The 17,170-nt window shown below is 38.0% G+C and overlaps 1 protein-coding gene across 6 annotated transcripts in view; it reads left to right on the top strand.

Annotated features, from left to right (window-relative positions):
* The window catches only part of UTRN (utrophin), a 389,659-nt gene that overhangs the window by 299,418 nt on the left and 73,071 nt on the right, over window positions 1–17,170 (top strand). For all 6 annotated transcript variants that reach the window (XM_054819386.1, XM_054819387.1, XM_054819385.1 and 3 more), the window contains 4 exons: window positions 2,693–2,961; window positions 5,321–5,467; window positions 6,928–7,006; window positions 12,124–12,184. In XM_054819386.1, the coding sequence (XP_054675361.1) occupies window positions 2,693–2,961; window positions 5,321–5,467; window positions 6,928–7,006; window positions 12,124–12,184 (556 nt within the window). The remainder of the gene's footprint in view (window positions 1–2,692; window positions 2,962–5,320; window positions 5,468–6,927; window positions 7,007–12,123; window positions 12,185–17,170) is intronic.

Below are 17,170 nucleotides of genomic sequence, written 5' to 3'. Positions count from 1 at the left end.
CAGTACCAACTTTGATATCTTTATGTACGCAATTCGTAGCCATTGTTTTTCGTTTAAAACAACAGGTTTTATCTGAAAGGGTATTTTGCTTAGAACTTACACTTTATTTCTTCTCCTTTTTTGAAAATCTATTGTAAAGCTTGGGGTAAAGATCATCCCAGAACTGTGTTGTCCTATGATGCAGTTTATTCTAATGCGAATTGCTGGAATTCCAGAGACGAGGTACAACTTATCACAGCCTATCTTTGGTCTTCATCTTTATTCTGGTCTGTCAATATTGCCAATTGTGGATTACTGCCGTGTCTCTATATCCCAGAGCTACGTACATAATTTATATCCCTTCGAATCTAGTTAAGGTTTTTGTCACAACTATTCCTCCCCGAATTCCTCTTTTGCCATTGCGGTATCCCTAAGTCTGGCTAGCATCTGCCTTTGCAGGCAGAGAGCACATGAGCAGTGCTCTCATGTGATAGCTTATGACACCCAGCAAGTCACTGAACTATATCAATAAGCTCAAAATTTCTTTTATCCGTCTCAGTTCCACTCTTTCTTCAAATGACTCTCTGTTTTTTAAAAGAGCTTTTCTAATTCTAGAAGTCAAAACATGCTCTGCAACCTATAGCCTAGGTATTTGTGTCCCTTCCTTTGGTGGTGTTGACTCTTGTTGATTGTCCTTTGGTGGTGTTGACTCTTGTTGATTGTCCTTTGGTTACCATTGGTGGCACTTTTTTCTCCTACCTAACCACTTCTTAGCGAGTTACCTTGCACTTTTGGGCAACATCTGGTCGTTTGGCAGCATTGTGTCCCCCCGTATGTGCTCTTCTAGTATTTGTAGTCTAGCATGTATCAAGACTAATACGGGCTAACAAGATTTGAACAAAACTTTAAAAAAGAAAAAAAAAGTGGAATTCTCTCTGTTTTTGATCCAACCAACTCCCTGTTACTTTTACATCTGGGAAAAATGTGTCTGCTTTTCTCAGCAGCAAATTGAATGTATTCTAATGATCTATTTGCAGTGCGCAAGTATTGGGTGATATGGAACAATGGTTGCATCACCAGAGGCATAGTAGGAGAACTTTTGCGACCATAACTGTGCATTTACTTTGACATTCACCTAGCCTTTGAATGGCAAAAAGCTTCCTCCTCCCACTTTTTCTGTGTTCCCCTCTCGCCCTCCTACCCCAAGTTAGCAACTCCATGCTTAGTCAGTTATGATGATTTTAAAGAGTACATCACTAAATGGAAGATTGTATGTCTCGTTTGACTTCTAACAAAAGCAGTGCTTTCATCTTTGCATGATTGTGTATAATTTAGTCATAGACAACACTTGAATTTTAATCACAAGAATACTGTGATAAACCTTTTCCAAGGGTTTTATATAGGAGTGAATAGGAGGTCAGTTGGCTTAGTTTTGGTGTATGCCACATCTTTCCTCTCTCTTGTTCTCTGGTTTCTGCATTATAGCAAGTTTCTTCTGCTTGCTTCTCTGCCTGTAGAAACCACAAGGTTGTTAGGTAGAAGGGGAGTCCTCTGAGACCGGCTTTGTTTGTTTGTCATTACTCTGAAGCAACTCTTCCCTAGTGAAGGAAGCTACCCCTGAGTTTTTCAGCAAGGCCCCTCTGAGCAGTAGATGGCAGGACATGCTGGGGATGTCTTAGGGTTTTCTTCTTAGCTTTCTGACTGTTAGGGTCTTACTCAGTGTCAAATTGAAGACCTGGGAAAGGCAGCATATTCTCTTCTTGATAGACCACCTGACTGGTTTGCAGAAATCATCTGTTGTGGAGAAGCGATAAGCCACCAGCTGACTCAACTCTTGTTGTCAAAGAGGACTGAGGCATGTCTGTGGTGTGGAGCTCTGTCCAATGTCTTGCAGACTTACCAGAGACTGGGCATTTAAATAATTTAAATTGAAATAATCAGTATCATCATCTGTGACTACATCCTGAGGTTGTGTGTGTGCCCACTTTGGCTATGTTTATTCAATGGCACCTGGTCTTTGCTAACATCAATGGGATTTCCGTCGTGGTGGGTTGTGTGGAATTTAGACACGTAGGCCTGAAATTTGTGAGAAATAGTTCAATATAAGCTTGGCTCTTTTTCAGCCAACAGGTTCATTGAACATTTTTACAGTTTCCAAACTTATTTAAAGCAGCCTTTTAGGACTTAGGTGTTAACACAGAAACATGGATATAGAGCTGCAGAACCACTCACCACACGGTACTCAGTACACCTTGGGTTTTGCTAACAAATAGGAAGAGAAGAGACATTCTGGGGGTAAGGGATCCAGGAACAAAGCACTGTTCTTGTTCTTTCTACATGAAATCATCTCCAGATTCCCTATTGCTATCCCAGTTTCCAGTAGGGAAGAATGATCTTTTATTTCCTCCCTTTCTGCCTCCAAAAATAACAAATCAGCAGTAAGCTGCCTTTGCTTTGCAGATATCATAATACGTGGAAGACAGGAACAGTTTCCTGTCTTCTGATCAAGCTTCATTTTGTCATCAGGAGTGATTAAGGTTTATTTCAGTTCTGGCGAGGTGGACTTTCTTCTACCTTGTACCTGCTGAAATAAATTATCAGTTGACTCTGGACTTACTGACTGTCTTTAGCGTGTACCTCAGGAATACTGTCTGTTTAACTAGACATGAATAAGAGAAAAAATAAACAGTGTAACTTTTCTTTACCTCTGCAGAGTTGACCCCTGAGGAGAAAGCCATGAGGATTGCCAAAGCGATGCGTAAGCAGTCATCAGAGGTAAAAGAGAAATGGGAGAACCTAAATGTCAGTGCCAGTATCTGGCAGAAGCAAGTGGACAAAGCATTGGAAAAACTGAAAGACTTGCAGTGTGCCATGGATGACCTCGATGCTGACTTGAAGGAGGCTGAAAATGTGAGGAATGGCTGGAGAGCTGTGGGAGACTTGCTCATAGATTCATTACCAGATCACATTGAGAAAACTACAGTAAGTGTGGAACTCCTGGGGAATATTTAGCCTGTGTGAGACTCAGACCCCTCCATTCTTCTACTCCTAGTCATGTTAGTTACATATGCACTGTATACTTAAATTCTTATGTACAGTTTAAAGTGCTCTTTAAAGACTAGATCTGAGGTCTCAAAGAAAGTCCAGTACCGTGCCACATTTGCTGTGTCAGCTGTGATTGTGTAAGCACATGTGATCAGCAAGCTACAGATATGTGCAGAATATAACATTCATTAAATGAAAAAAATTGTGTTATAGGATTTAAATATTTTCCTCCTAGAAATACTGTCTAATCCACAGATAGGCCATGGTTGTGTTTGGAACTTTGCCTAGGCACTGGAGTATGAGTGAGCTGAGTCAGGTATCATCCCAGCAGTTAACAACAGGCTCCCCTCTTTTCTGTAGTGGTGAGCTGTCAGATCTGTTTGGCCATCGTGTATAGCTTTCTTCTTAGAAAAAATTTGGAGCTCTTTCAGTCATACAGAAGTATATACATAGATTTAATATCCATTCCTTAACTTTCACAAACTTCACACGTCTAATGTCTAGTCTAGCTTGTATGAGTGAAAATTTGTATGTGCTTTTACTTTAGCCTGGCTTCTCTTCAGGATTATTTCAAAGTGAAGAACACATACTGTGGTATAATGTTCTCATGGGAATACCAGATCTTGCAGCCAGGGTTCCTGGCCACTCCTGCAGGGCTCAGCACCCCAAGGCATGGCTGCTCATGACGGGTAGTAGTTGTCCCTTGCTTAGCTGCATGGGTTGGGTAGGGACCCAGTAATGCAGAGCTCCCCAAAGAAGGAATACCTTCCGATAACTACCATTGTCCAAGAAAGCTGACTGGAAACAGCACAATGCTTGGGGGAGTGCCTGAATATCAGGGATTCCAGAACATGTGGGTATGCACTTGTAGGTAGAGGAAATTGCTATTTCAGGCAAATTTAGCAGTTATCACCAAGCTTCTGTTTCACAAACGCAACTTTTCAGTTTTTAAGCTCAAGAATGAATATGGTAAAACATTAGAGGACCCTGGGGCCATGTACCTGACCATCCATGTCTTCAGCATGGGACACTGGTGTCAGAAGAATGAAGGCCATGGGTTGCAACCAATTTTCTGCAAATACTTTCTCTATGTATACACAGCCTGTGGACTCACATGCAATTAACACAGGACTGCATTATTTCACATATATCAGTGTAAGCATCTGCATTCTCCAAATTTTGTTGTTATCTTCAGGTTTAATGGAACCAAAATCTTTAAAACAAAGGCAGTCAAAGCTGATTTATATCCAGACTGCTGTTGATTTGAGTAATGCATCTCCTCCCTTTCTTACATTTTAATATAGATACTAAAGCAAGCACTAAGATGCTGATGTTGAATAGCTCTTTGTTTTCATGTTAAGCGATTTATCATACCTTGATGGCTTTTTCTGTAAAGAAGAGTGAAGCAAAGTCTTTTAGATTTTCATTGTTGTGGAAAAACTGAAATGTCTGCTGAAGTAATACGGGCCTGCTGCTGGTCCAGAAGCCAAACGCTTCTTTCTTGCCAATAGGTGCCTTCTGTTCCTGGGCCTGATGAGAGAGATTTTGAAGGGAGGTAAATAATTTAATTGTCCAAAGAAAACCTTTTTTCCAGTTGTTTTTGGCTTGTTTCATGACATTTAATCAAGCCGTTTATAGGATTGAACAATTAACTGCTCACAGCAAGAAAGACATTTGATGCATCTTTTCAACTGTAACTAAAACTTGCATCAATTTTGTCTTAATACTGTATTTAGTTCCATTTGATTCAATAAACCTTCTTCTTTTTAATCATTGTAATAGTTTTACTCTACAGTTCTAATCAGGTAAAACATTGTACAACTTTTCCTTAGAAGATACATTCCTTCATGCTTTGCTAATTCAATAATAGTTTTTAAATTGAATTTTTGTCAGCTGCTTAATACTGTAAAACTGTAGTTACTGAACACATTTCTTCAGAGCACTTGGCAGGCTATATACTGTTAAAGCTCCTGTTAGAGCATTGTGTATTTCTTTTTGGAAAGAAAAGGTCTAAAGCCATATGGCACAACTAAAAACCTTATTTAAATTGTTTTAGGGGCACAATTTGGATATAGGCATTTGGGTAAATTTCATACTGTTTTTCTTTAAAGATGGATATAAAGGAGTTAAGAATATTGAAATGAGTGAACTTTCTTTGCTGGAGAACTGAGAGTTATGTATAGTTGTTTTGGATAAGCTGCCACATTGGGCAAGTTGGCACCATGTTGAGTTTACGGTGACTTTTGTGCTGCTCAGATGTCCATTAAGCATAATTGTATACTTCTTATTCTTCTAGGCTTTTAGAGAAGAAATTGCTCCCATCAACTTGAAAGTTAAAACAGTGAATGATTTGTCCAGTCAGCTGTCTCCACTTGACCTTTATCCATCATTAAAGATGTCTCGTCAACTGGATGATCTTAATATGCGGTGGAAACTTTTACAGGTATTCTTCTGAATGTGTGCAGTAGGTGGGGGGGAGGGATGCTTTTCACTGTTCTGTTCTCTTAAAAGATGCATTATTACCATTTTTTCATTATTTCTATCTTTAAGGTGTTATTATAGTGGTACTAAAGCAACAAAGGGAGTTGTCTTTCCTTCTGTGGCTTGACCAAAAACTTTTCCTTTCAAGCTGTGTCAGCAATTTACTCATTCAGGAGACTGCATTAATCTCTGGATACTAGTGGGACTATTGCTGCATGCTTTTTTTGTATGTCTTATGGCAGTATTTTTACTGCATAAATCATTGTTACTGCAAACTGGTGTACAAATTTCTGTTGTGTTTCCAGCTCCTGTGAAAGCTGTTTTATTTTGGTTTTGAATGTTCAGTTTCTGCAGGGAATTTCACTTAAAGTGACTTAAGTATTAGTAGAGCTATAACAAGATGTGAGCAATAGCACATTTAGCATTATACAACGGAAGAGGATATGCTGTGAGAGAGATTGATATTGCTTAGTTATGATTATTGTACTTAAATGGTCTGAGAAAGGTAAATCGATGTGCCTGATTACAGTTGAAACTCATGCAGTTTCACAGTGAATGGTTTAATGAAATTTCTTACATCAGTTAAAGTTCATTTATCAATTTCTGCATTTTCTCACTCTCTTTTGGCAGGAAATACTTATTATGAATCAGTTGCTATTTATTTCTTTACCTGGTTTCCAAGGGTGCTATTAAGTGTCTGAAAGAATTGATGGAAGGACGGAGGATCTGTTGCCTCTCTATCTGAGGGCAGTGGGACTGAACGTTCAAAACCCAGGCATCGGCTTCTGCGCTAGTAGTTTTGAATCAGTTGCTCCTGAGAGGCAAAACTATTAATGTGTCATATCAGTCCTTCCCTTTCCTAATCTAATTTGGTGGTGGGTTTCTTTTTTTTGTTTGGTTTGTTTTGCTTTGGATTTTTTTGTTGTTGTGTCCTCCCAAATCGAGTTAACTAAGCAGCCAAACTGCTGCTGGGTGTGCTAGTGCAGTTTCAATTAATAAACCAGAAAGGAGTCATGTCAGCCAGTGAAGTGATATCTTCCAAAATGATTCCATGCTGGAAAAGCAGCTGTGAGATCAATACAATCAAACTCAGACCTGCTTATTATGGAAATTTGGACAATGGAAGGGTTGGGAGGAGGTCAGAAACTTCAGCAGTTGTCTACAGTCACCGTTGAAACCACTATTGTCCATTACTGATCTGCAGTATTCGCACAAGAACGCTGCAAGATATGAACATGACTTTCATCAAGTCAATGAAAGAAAAAAAAGTAGCCGTGAAAAGCTGGATGTCAAATAAGCTCTATGACACACAGACAAATTTATTTCACTAAAAATGAATATACAAAAGTGTTTTTATTATAGTGGCCCTGGTGTTACAGAGTAAATGCCATGTAAATGTTGTGTATCTGTGTTTATGTGTAGATGTCTGTAGAGGATCGCCTTAAACAGTTACAGGAGGCACACCGAGATTTTGGGCCTGCATCGCAGCACTTTCTTTCCAGTAAGTTCTTTGAATTAATAGATGCATGTGACATATGATGGCTTTCTCAAATACTGACTGCTCTATATTCCAGGTTTCCCTATGGCTTGAAGAACAGGAAGTTCCTCTTCCACATTGTTGTCCACCTCCCTTTTTTAGTAGGGGTGTTTCATCTTCATAACTCCACGGACATTCTCACTGGCGTGCTTCCCTCAGGAATCCCTAATATCTTGCTGAGTTACGGTTGTACCCCTGGTTGCTTTATTCTTTGTCCTCTGTTTGCTGCAAGGTCTGACCTGTGGCTGTTCCAGAATCTTTATGTTCATAACCACATCTTCTCATCCCTGCTACCTCTTTTCTCAGTTTCCTTTTGCTTCCACACTTGGCGGGATGACACAAAGGAAGAGCTGCCTGGATTTTTCTTTTCATTAAAGGCTTCATGTCATACATTCCTGAAACTTCAAGTAAAAGGGTGGGGAAAGCAAACCTGCGTCATTTCCTCTTGAGACCCATCCTTGCATCTTTTTCTATGTTGTGAAAATTTTAGAGATGTAAGCCTACAATCTCCCATATACTAAAAGGGCAAAAGCAGATGCTTTTGCTCCCTTGTACTCATTTGACTTATTTGTTACTGATAGATAGGTTGTGATATCAAGATCCATGCTGATTTTCTGATGATCTAGCCTATCTACCACCATCAGAGCTCATGATACAAAGTGTTAACACAATCAGCTCTCCAGTTTTTAACTGAGGGCTTCAATAATAAAGATAAAATTATTGCAGGAGTTGAGAAGTGAACATAAAAATGAACAGCTCTGTCCCAAAGATTCTCAAGTGCTGTATATTACTCTATAGCTAAACAACTAATATAATTTAAAACAATAAATGAATCTTGATTTCTTCTTGAGTTATATGACAACTGTGTTCTTATTTTAAATTGATGACTAGTTTTTCAGTAAACATCATGGTAAACAAGATGCAGTGTATTTAAAATATTACAGCTGTTATGCAAAATAATGATTTCTGGAGCCACTTTGTCCTTTTTTAAAATTGACAGAACAAACAAACATACCTTTCAAAGTATGTGATTTTTTGTTTGTTTGTTTTAATCTTTAAACCCCATTAGAAGTATTGCATAGTGTGGCCACAGTGGTTTTGTAGCCCTTCCAATCTCAAACTTGTAACCTTGACCTGGACAGTACACCTATGTAATAATTTGCTGCAAAGAATATAGATAGAGTGGTACTTTTGGCACTGTTGAAGAACACCAGATTACCTGTTTGGGAGAGTAGTCAGTCTAGTCTGTATAATTAAAACAGACTAGGAAGCAACATAGAGAAGATGCAGTTTCCCCTACTCTAGCTGTTTTGAGAAGTTCCTGACTTCACTCCTGTGTCACTGTTAAAGCTGTTCACCTCTCCTCACCTGGACCAATGCAAATGTTGAGGTAACTGATCTGGGGTGGTGGTGGGGAGAAGAATCAGTGAAAGAGTCCACATGTAAAACTAGGAAGGCTACTAGGCAAGGTAGGCTGGTTTTGTTTACTTTGACGTGGATCTTTTCCTTGATTTGGCTTACCGCATGCCACAACAAATAATTGCATTTACAGGACTGAGTGGTGAACTGGCTTTGTTGCTGGATAAAATGTTCATAGAATTATGTCCAAAGAGACGACGCAGAGCGTTATCAGCATGCCTCAGCCTTCCTTAGGGCATCTTCTCCAGGCTTAGGGGACATTCAGTTTACATTACATATAAAAGTCAAGAAGTGAAAGCTTCCAGAAGGCATGTTGGTAGATACCGCAAAGAGCTATAGCCAAGTACCACAGTCTTGCAAAACCAAATAATATGCAGTTATCCATTTAAATTATTTGTTAAAAACAATCAATCTTCTTCTCCACACAAACTACAGCAAAATCTTCTTTTAAAAAAAAATCTGGTTTAAGAGCTTGAACTAGACAGAGGTACAGAACTTAATACCTACAACTTTATATAAAGTCTGTTAAACGAAAGTCAGGGACAGTAACTTCAAAAGGAAAGTAATAAAAAAATCATTAAATCTGGAAAAATGAAGGTTTTATCCTGACAGGTTGAAATAGTGCGTATTCTAAATCAAATTTTTCAAACCTTTTTAGCAGCCATAAATGACTTCTAGCTGTGAGGAACAAGTAGAGCGATAGTCTGAATAAAATAACCTCAGACTCCTAGAACTGAGATTATGATATGTATGTCTCATGCAAATATTTATCTCCAAAGTTGCACTTCTGAATTAGAGGGGAGGCTTTTATCTGTGCTCATTTGACAGCAGCTATTTTAAATTTACCTCACCTACCTGTTACTCTTCCTCCAAATTCTAACAAGAGACTATAGCTTGCCATCACACCATTTTCAGCTGACTAGCTCCCAGTTGTCATTTAATCAGTAATTCATGCTAGTAAAACACCTATTTCTACCCGTTCATCAAATTCATAGAATCATAGAATAGCCCAGGTTGGAAAGGACCTCAAAGGATCATCTGGTCCAACCTTTCATGGGAAAGGGAGCCTAGATGAGGTTATCTAGTACCCCAATTCCAGCCATCTTAATCCAGTGGTTTCACCTCTGCGGTGGCTAGTAACGTTTCTTTACTAAAAAGACACAGTGCAGCATTTAATACTGCTGTTGGAGTTCTTGGAACATCAGTTACATGGATTCATCCAGACCGTTGCTAAGAAAGCGCTTCAGAATATTTTTGAAGTGTAGCAAACACTATGACATTGGCCCTTCCTAAAATGTCCTAAAGTAGGAGGCTGAGATAAAGGAGTATTAGTACATCACAATCTATGATCCCTCTCTTTTCTGAGCTATTTTTCCCCTCCCATCAGTATTAGGCTGAACTTAATTGCTCCTTTTTTTAGTGCTTTTGAGATGGAAAGTAAGATCCTTGCAAGTTGGTTACTGATCAGTAAATTTTACAAATCCCTAATATGGATAAAGATGAAGAATTTGTTATTCTCTGCAAAAATGCTGTTTTGCTGTCTCCTGCCTTTAGAAACAATAACTTGCTTTTTCTGTAATTCATTTATTTCCTAAGGCCCAAGGTGCACTTCTCTTTGTTGTGTTTCTTATATGCTTTCTTCAAGTGGCCTGCTCAAAGCATCTCTTGAGTGGTGTCCAGCCTTACTAATATCTGCAGGCCTGCTAGCGAGTGCCAGAATTGATAACTACTCTGTTCAGTTTTCATCGAGAAACTGATTTTAAAAAAAGAATAGGAATCTTATTCTGCAGAGTTTCGCTCAGCAGAGAACTGGCAATGTTTTTAGAAAGGTTGTTTCCAAATAAATAGTGTGACTTCAGCCATAGTAATTAACAATTTAATTTATTATGTTGTTTAGTCCCAATCTGTGTCAGTGCAAAATATCTATAGTCTGTCATAGCACATAAATTGTACCTAAGCAAACTGTGGCCAGATTTTTCTTCTTAGTTAGCTGACATAATTAGTGTAGTTGTACTGGAGCCACCATAGGGGCCAAATTGCACTAAAGAATGAAACTCTAAAGCTGCTGGCCACCTTCACCTATCTGGTTGATTTATTTTTTTTTCTTTTTTTTCAGAGTTATGAATGCTTAAGGATTATTTTTTAGTTAACTACCTCTATTTGAACATTTAGCCTTTACTGTGTTTTTTCTTTACCCAGTAACTACCTACCTCTTTATTGCAAATGTTATTTTCTTCTTTAAATAGTGATACGGAATTTTCTCTGTTTTTTCCAGTGAATAATGTGGTTTACTTGCTTCCTGTAGTTTCCCAAATATTCCTCCCAGTTAATCTGACTTTCAGTACATGAATGTTTCTTAAATTATAACCCATGATATTTTGTGTGGTCCAGGAGGAGGTCACAGCCTTTAAACTGCTGAGGGAACAGCCGGCTGGGAGCGGGGCGAGACCTCCCTCTCTCCGCAGCAGCACCAGCCTATGGGGCTTACATGGCTTGTTAAGTCTTTGCTGCAGCCTTGAGAGGTCTTAGGGGAAGAGGAGAGAGATACTTTCAAATGTTTTTTGGTTTTTGGTTTTTTTTCCAAAGATGGATGAGCTCTAAAGTGGGCCATACTTGCAGAAAATTACATTAATTGAGAGTTCAATTACTTGAGATCCAATGTGGATCAAAGCTGTGTCTCATTTCACCAGGTTTTTAAACAGGGGGTTTAACACCTAAGAGTAATCACTCTGTCTTGGAAGGCTTGGCATATGTGTACAGTACAAATTCATCCCATCATGATGATCAGTTATTCCTACCTGTTCTTTCAATCTCTGCTTCTGCAGTGAATCTAGTGAAGTGGGTTTCTTCTGTGATAAAACCCTAATTAACTAGGCACTAGTCTGGTAATTTCTGATGTGACATATACATACCTATGGTTCTTTCGTAAATAGCTACTTGTAAGTTGTGCACCAGCAGTCCTGTTGGCCTGAACATTTTTTCCCCTTTTATCTCCTGGGATCTTTAGATAAGCAGAGTTGTAGTGTCATGACTTGATGCCTTTTGCAGCTCAGTGTGCAGGAGACTTCTTGATGTTATGGATAATATCTGTTGGTATATCAGACTTGCATAAATTCTGCAAAGATTACCGCTGTTCAGCAAGGAGTGCAAAGACAGGTTTTAATGCCTTTTTTTTGGTTGGTCATACAGTGTTAATAGATATTAATTTGAGTTGCAAATAGGAGCCAAGCTTGGTAACTAATAAAAATAAGGTTGATATTTCTCCTTTTTGTTCTGTTGCAGAGCATTAATTATAGAGGTGAAAGCATTCATTTTCAAAGCTTAAACTGATAATAATTCTGTGGAGGTAGGAAAACCAGTGTCTCCATTTTCCCTGGATGGATAGCTTGCTTGCTCAGAATTTATTATCCTCCTTTGAAGTAGAATCACCACATTTGTTTTATTTCCAGCTTGGCATCAAATAGATGCCTAGAATCATCTTGATAGATTGCTGTCGTTTTCTCCAGCTGATTTTCTAATTACTGAAAGTTGTCTGGGAAATTTTGATTGTTCCCATTTAATTTATTATAACTGTTTTAATTGTAAAATAAATAAAGATAGTTAGATTTTTTTTTTATTTGACAGATGCTTTCTAATAATTACCTTCTCTTTATTTTCCTCAGCCTCAGTACAGTTTCCATGGCAGAGATCTGTTTCACATAACAAAGTGCCCTATTATATCAAGTAAGTTTGTCTTGATTCTTTTTTCCTTAAGCATAACAGAGGGTCTTATCACCATAACCTGGCAGAAAAACATAGGTACTAAGTAGTAACTAGAAACGTTATCAAGAGTTCCTCTACATAATGTTATGCTGCATATACTATATATTTTCATGTTTGTTGCTTTGCATACTGTATGATTTGGAAATATGTAAAAAGTAATCAATGACAAACCCTAACTAAAAACCCCACTTAGACAGGAAACAGCAGAGATGCTCCAGTGTAATACATTATCACTATTCAAAGTAGGCTTGCTCTTATGTGTGCGGCTCATCCAGAGTATAAACTGTAGAATAAAGGGAAAAAAGCTGAATATATAATGTATTTAAAAATACAAAGTTTATAACCTATAGCAGAACAGTGGTGACTAATATCTATAGACCATATTCACCATTTCATGCAAAATTCCTTTGGAAATAGACGTGTGTTGATTGTCCTGTCATTTTCTTTATGGAAGTTTTTATAGTGCTTGATATTAATGTAAATGTAAAATTTAAATATTGACGAAAACTGTACAAATACCTTGTTTACCAAGAGGAATGGTTGAGATATTTATTTGGAAAATAAATAAGAAATAGTTAGTTAGGGAGGTATGGAAATTTTGATGTGTTCTACTCAGAGCAATCCTTAACTTGGATTTTCTCATTCCATCAGCATTTATTTATGTACTGTTTGCCAATATTTTAAAGGTGGAAGACTGCAGCTTTGAGAGAAGGATAGCTTTTTGCCAGAGAGGTAAATGAAGTTTTAAGAAGGTATAGTGTATAATAAGCCAGACCCAGAGTAGTTCATTTTAGGCTGAAGGAAATCTGTGTTAAAATGTTGTCAGTTGGAGCTTGGGGAAAAAAAAGTAGGTTTTTAAGTCTGTAGGGTGAGTAAGAATTGGACCTACAGATAGTTCATTCTAAAAGAACGTTAGCGAGGACTTTGTACTGTTGCATATTACTCTGTCATAAATCTGAGAGCCACATTGTGCGTTTCAAACAATTTATGAGTGCTTGAGAGCTTTGAAAAACAGGTAATGGTAACTCTATGTCAATCAAACCTATTGTCATCATTCTTGAGGTGTGATTGTTGTTTTTAAACTGTGATATGAAGATTAATTTTTTCAAAGGGTCTGGGTAGGTAACAAGAGAAAGGAAAAACCTGCTGTGAAGATCCTTGAATTCTCTATAAAAGCATTTGCACCTCTACTGAAAAGTTTTGCAGGAGGCAATAGAAAGCTGTGACACACGGGAGGAGAGGTTCTTCCCTCAGTCCTGAGTGGAGGAGGAGAGGGCAGAGGCTGGATGTGGAGACACACTGACTGCCCGGGCTCAGGCAGCAGTGCAATTAAAATCATCACACACAGAACAGTAATTCAAAGAAAAAGTGTCCAACTATGGAGAGCAAGAGGAAAACTATCCTGAAACAGTCTTTTTTTTCTTGAGAGTGTGTCCTTAGTGGGTTTTGAAAGATGGCAATTCATGTTCCTGCTCTACCTGCTCAGAGCTGACAGCTGAAGTTGGGAGTGTTTACCAGGTGCGTGTTGGCCTGCGCAGGGGTCTGTGGAGCTCCCGGTACGTTCAGAGTTGGAGGACAGAGACAGGATGGAAAGTCCTACCACCGCAACAGATGGAACAGACTAAGATTAAAGCTTCTGATCTGTGCTGAGCAAACAAAGATTTTTAACTTGAATATTTCACATGCCTACCCTTTTTTCATACTTAATAATATTTTATTATTATTTTTTTAAAGTTTCTGGGCATCTGCCTTGCTCCCACTTCAGCCAGAGTTCAGTTTTTTACAAATTTTTTTTTTATCATGACTAGATCAGAAGAAAGTCAGTCTTTCCAGTGTGCACACTAGGTGCAATCCTGCAAGCACACAACTTGCTGACAAAGCATCCGCTGATACTGTGGGCTTGCTCTGATATTGTGTGCTGGCTTCCCTGGAGCTAGACTGGGGAATGAAGCCAGCCGGGGCTGAGAAACAAACGCCAGCATCTCTCAGAAATTGTTTTAATGGTCTTGCACAGGAAGTTTGATAGAGGGGCAGAAGTGTAGGGCAAGTTCTCTGAGGTTCGAGGTCTCTATAGAAGCAGAGACCACTGGTTTATTTTGATGATAGCTTTAATGAAGTCAGCAGAATTAACTGCTGCATCTCAAAGAAGACTTTTTCAGTAATCTTTCCCTACTTTCAATATGATACATGCTGCTGAAGCAATGTCTTGATTCTTCTGTCTTGAAAGAGGAGAATAATGTTACACGTAACCGGTAGATCTTATTTATTTTAAAAAACTTGAGGAGGAATACTGAATTTCAGTAGCTCCACAGTCTGACAAACAGACTGACCTTGGCAGTTTCCTTCATTTTTTAATGCTTATGGATCTAAACTTCCATGTTGGCAGCAGCAGCTAGATGAAACACAGAATTGTGGAAAATAAAGCAGAAAAGATCTGATTCTGAACTTCATTTGCTTTGGTATGATCAGGCTGGAGAGTACTCTTAGCTTTAAATATTCTTTTCAATCTTTATCTATTCCCTAATTTCAGATATAGTTTAAAGAAGAGAGGAAAATGATGCTGATACAAAAACTGAGTTGATTAGAGTGATTAAATGAGCTTTTGTAATGCAATTTAAGAGAACAGTCAACAGGATTTAATGGTGATTGTTTATATAGAAAGAAATTCTGGGAAAGAAACAAAGATTAAATTCATTTTCTTACTTTTTGTTTAATTATACTAACCTCTTTGAATGAGGTGCCTTTGATGTAAAACATAGCATGAGTAGAAGGAACAGTTAGTATGAGTCTCAATAGCTCTGTCATTTGAGAGCAATTGTATTTACTGTTTTTACAGCAAGATTTGTATGTTCAGAGAGAAAGTTTAAGGTACCAGTTGTTCATTTTATGAAGTAAGGAAGAAAAACAGCAGAAGAAGGAGAATAAAAGTATGATTCAATGACTGGTGGCTGAAAAATGTGAATTTTTTAAAATTAATTTTGAAAGGGAAATAAATGCTAATTGAAGTCAGACTACCTTAATTCTGAATAAGAACATATACTCTCCTTAGACAACCATAAATTCATACCTTTACTTCATTTTGGTTGCTTTTTGTGAGTGTCCTTGAATAAGAAATATAAAATATTCAGAAGTGACATAGCTGTAGATGATGATGTAGTTGTACTTCTGTTAAGATGAGTATTTAAAAAAAAAAAAAAGCCCGCACTCTTCCCAGTTTTATTGCACATGGAGAATGGAGTTTAAAAAAAAATGGGGAACTGCAGCGGAGAAGGCAGGAGGGAACACTTCAGGTAGCAATGAATCTGTAAGGAGAATGTCAAAATGATGCAAGATGTCTGTATTTTCAGATGAGCAGCATTTTTTTCTGTTTGTTTCCTGATGCCAGAGGTAACTTACATGCATATGGAGGGAAGTGTCTCAGAGAAGGAGGTCCTTAGTGTGCCAGCCCACCATGGTGGCTTTGAGTGGAGTCTGTTCTCCTCACCCTATTTACCAGCAGTTGGCATGTCCACCCTTTCTGGGGTTGTAATGGAAGCATGTGAAAGATTAAAAAACCAGTGTACAGGCTTCTCTGCCCCATAAGTTCAGAGGCAGCCTGGGTTTGGGGCATTTTGGAAAGGAGTGACTATTCTGCTTGCCTTGAAGAAGAATTTGTAATTCATTGAGCCCAGGTTTGTCAAGGTGTTTGGTGGAACTGAACCTACACACATGACTTATCCTGTCTCTTTTCTCCTCTTGAATTGTCTTACTATGTAAACCAAATTTGCCAAATGGCTTTGCCTCTGTTCATGTGATTTTATTTAGTGCTTTTTGCCTCCCATTTGATTTTTTTCTTAATGACAATTGACAGAAGGTTTTGTATTTCTGTAATCTGAGTCTTCTCTGTTGCAGCAGAATTCAATCGATGAAAACTTGAATCTATAAAATCTCAAAAAAAACCCCAAACCCCAAACCGAACAAAACCAAAAGCTTAGTCTGTCATGCTTTGTAAAAGAGAATGGGACTAATGAGCGGTATGGAGGTGGATACAGAACAGCAGGCATAGTGTTTACTAATGCACTTTTTGGTAATAAATGTTTGGACAAAAGGTTTGGCAAACTTGCCATTGAATACATATTTCATAGATTGATTTGAAAAGGTCGGGATTTAATAATGAGAGTTTTCTGCTGTTGTTCATTTATAACTATTTGAATCACACAAATAAGATGTTTGGCCTCTATAACAGAAAATGAAAAAAGTAAAGCCTATATTACATAGCACTTCAACAGAAATATTCTAAAGAGAGACAGAAGAATAAAGGAGACACTATGTATGATTGTTAAACATCTTTGAGGAATACACGATAAACTGAAAGGAATGTGCAGAAAACATAATTAGCCTGGTGTTTCTCACTGTTCTTCTGTCATTCAAGTGTTCTTCAGCTGTGGCCCTTTCAGTGCTATAAATTTTTAGATATTTGTACTGTGCAGAAGAAACAAAAGAGTAATACAGAAAGGGTCACAGTGACTTTAATCTCATGCAGGGCATTACATAGGGAGAGCAATTTCTTGATGTAATCATTAAATTAATCAATATCGAAGTCCATAGTCACCTGCTTACTTTTCTGTAATCCTGCAAAGAGGCTGGCATCATCATCATCTTAAAAATCCCATTTTATCACCTCCTATATAGTGTTCAACTTTGTGGGGAATGGGAATAAAATGCTTTCTACTTCTCCATTTTTTTCAAGACTCTTCAGGAAGTCTTTCCTGATGTTTGTTTTATGCCTGTATGGGGAAGAGGGGGAGAACTAAAGGAACTGGGAAATTTAACTTTTTTCTTATTCTAGCTATATCCATAACCCCATTCTTAGAAGAACTAAGAAGTATTTCCCTTAGAAGGGAAATTAAAATATAATTTGCAGAAAGAGATAATACAGGATTCAGTTTTTGAGACTTTCTTCAGTTA

This window comes from Grus americana, chromosome 3 (genome assembly GCF_028858705.1).
Source record: "Grus americana isolate bGruAme1 chromosome 3, bGruAme1.mat, whole genome shotgun sequence".
NCBI lineage: Eukaryota > Metazoa > Chordata > Aves > Gruiformes > Gruidae > Grus > Grus americana.
The sequence above is the reverse complement of the archived record's forward strand: the minus strand, read 5'-3'. Positions and strand labels throughout refer to the sequence as shown.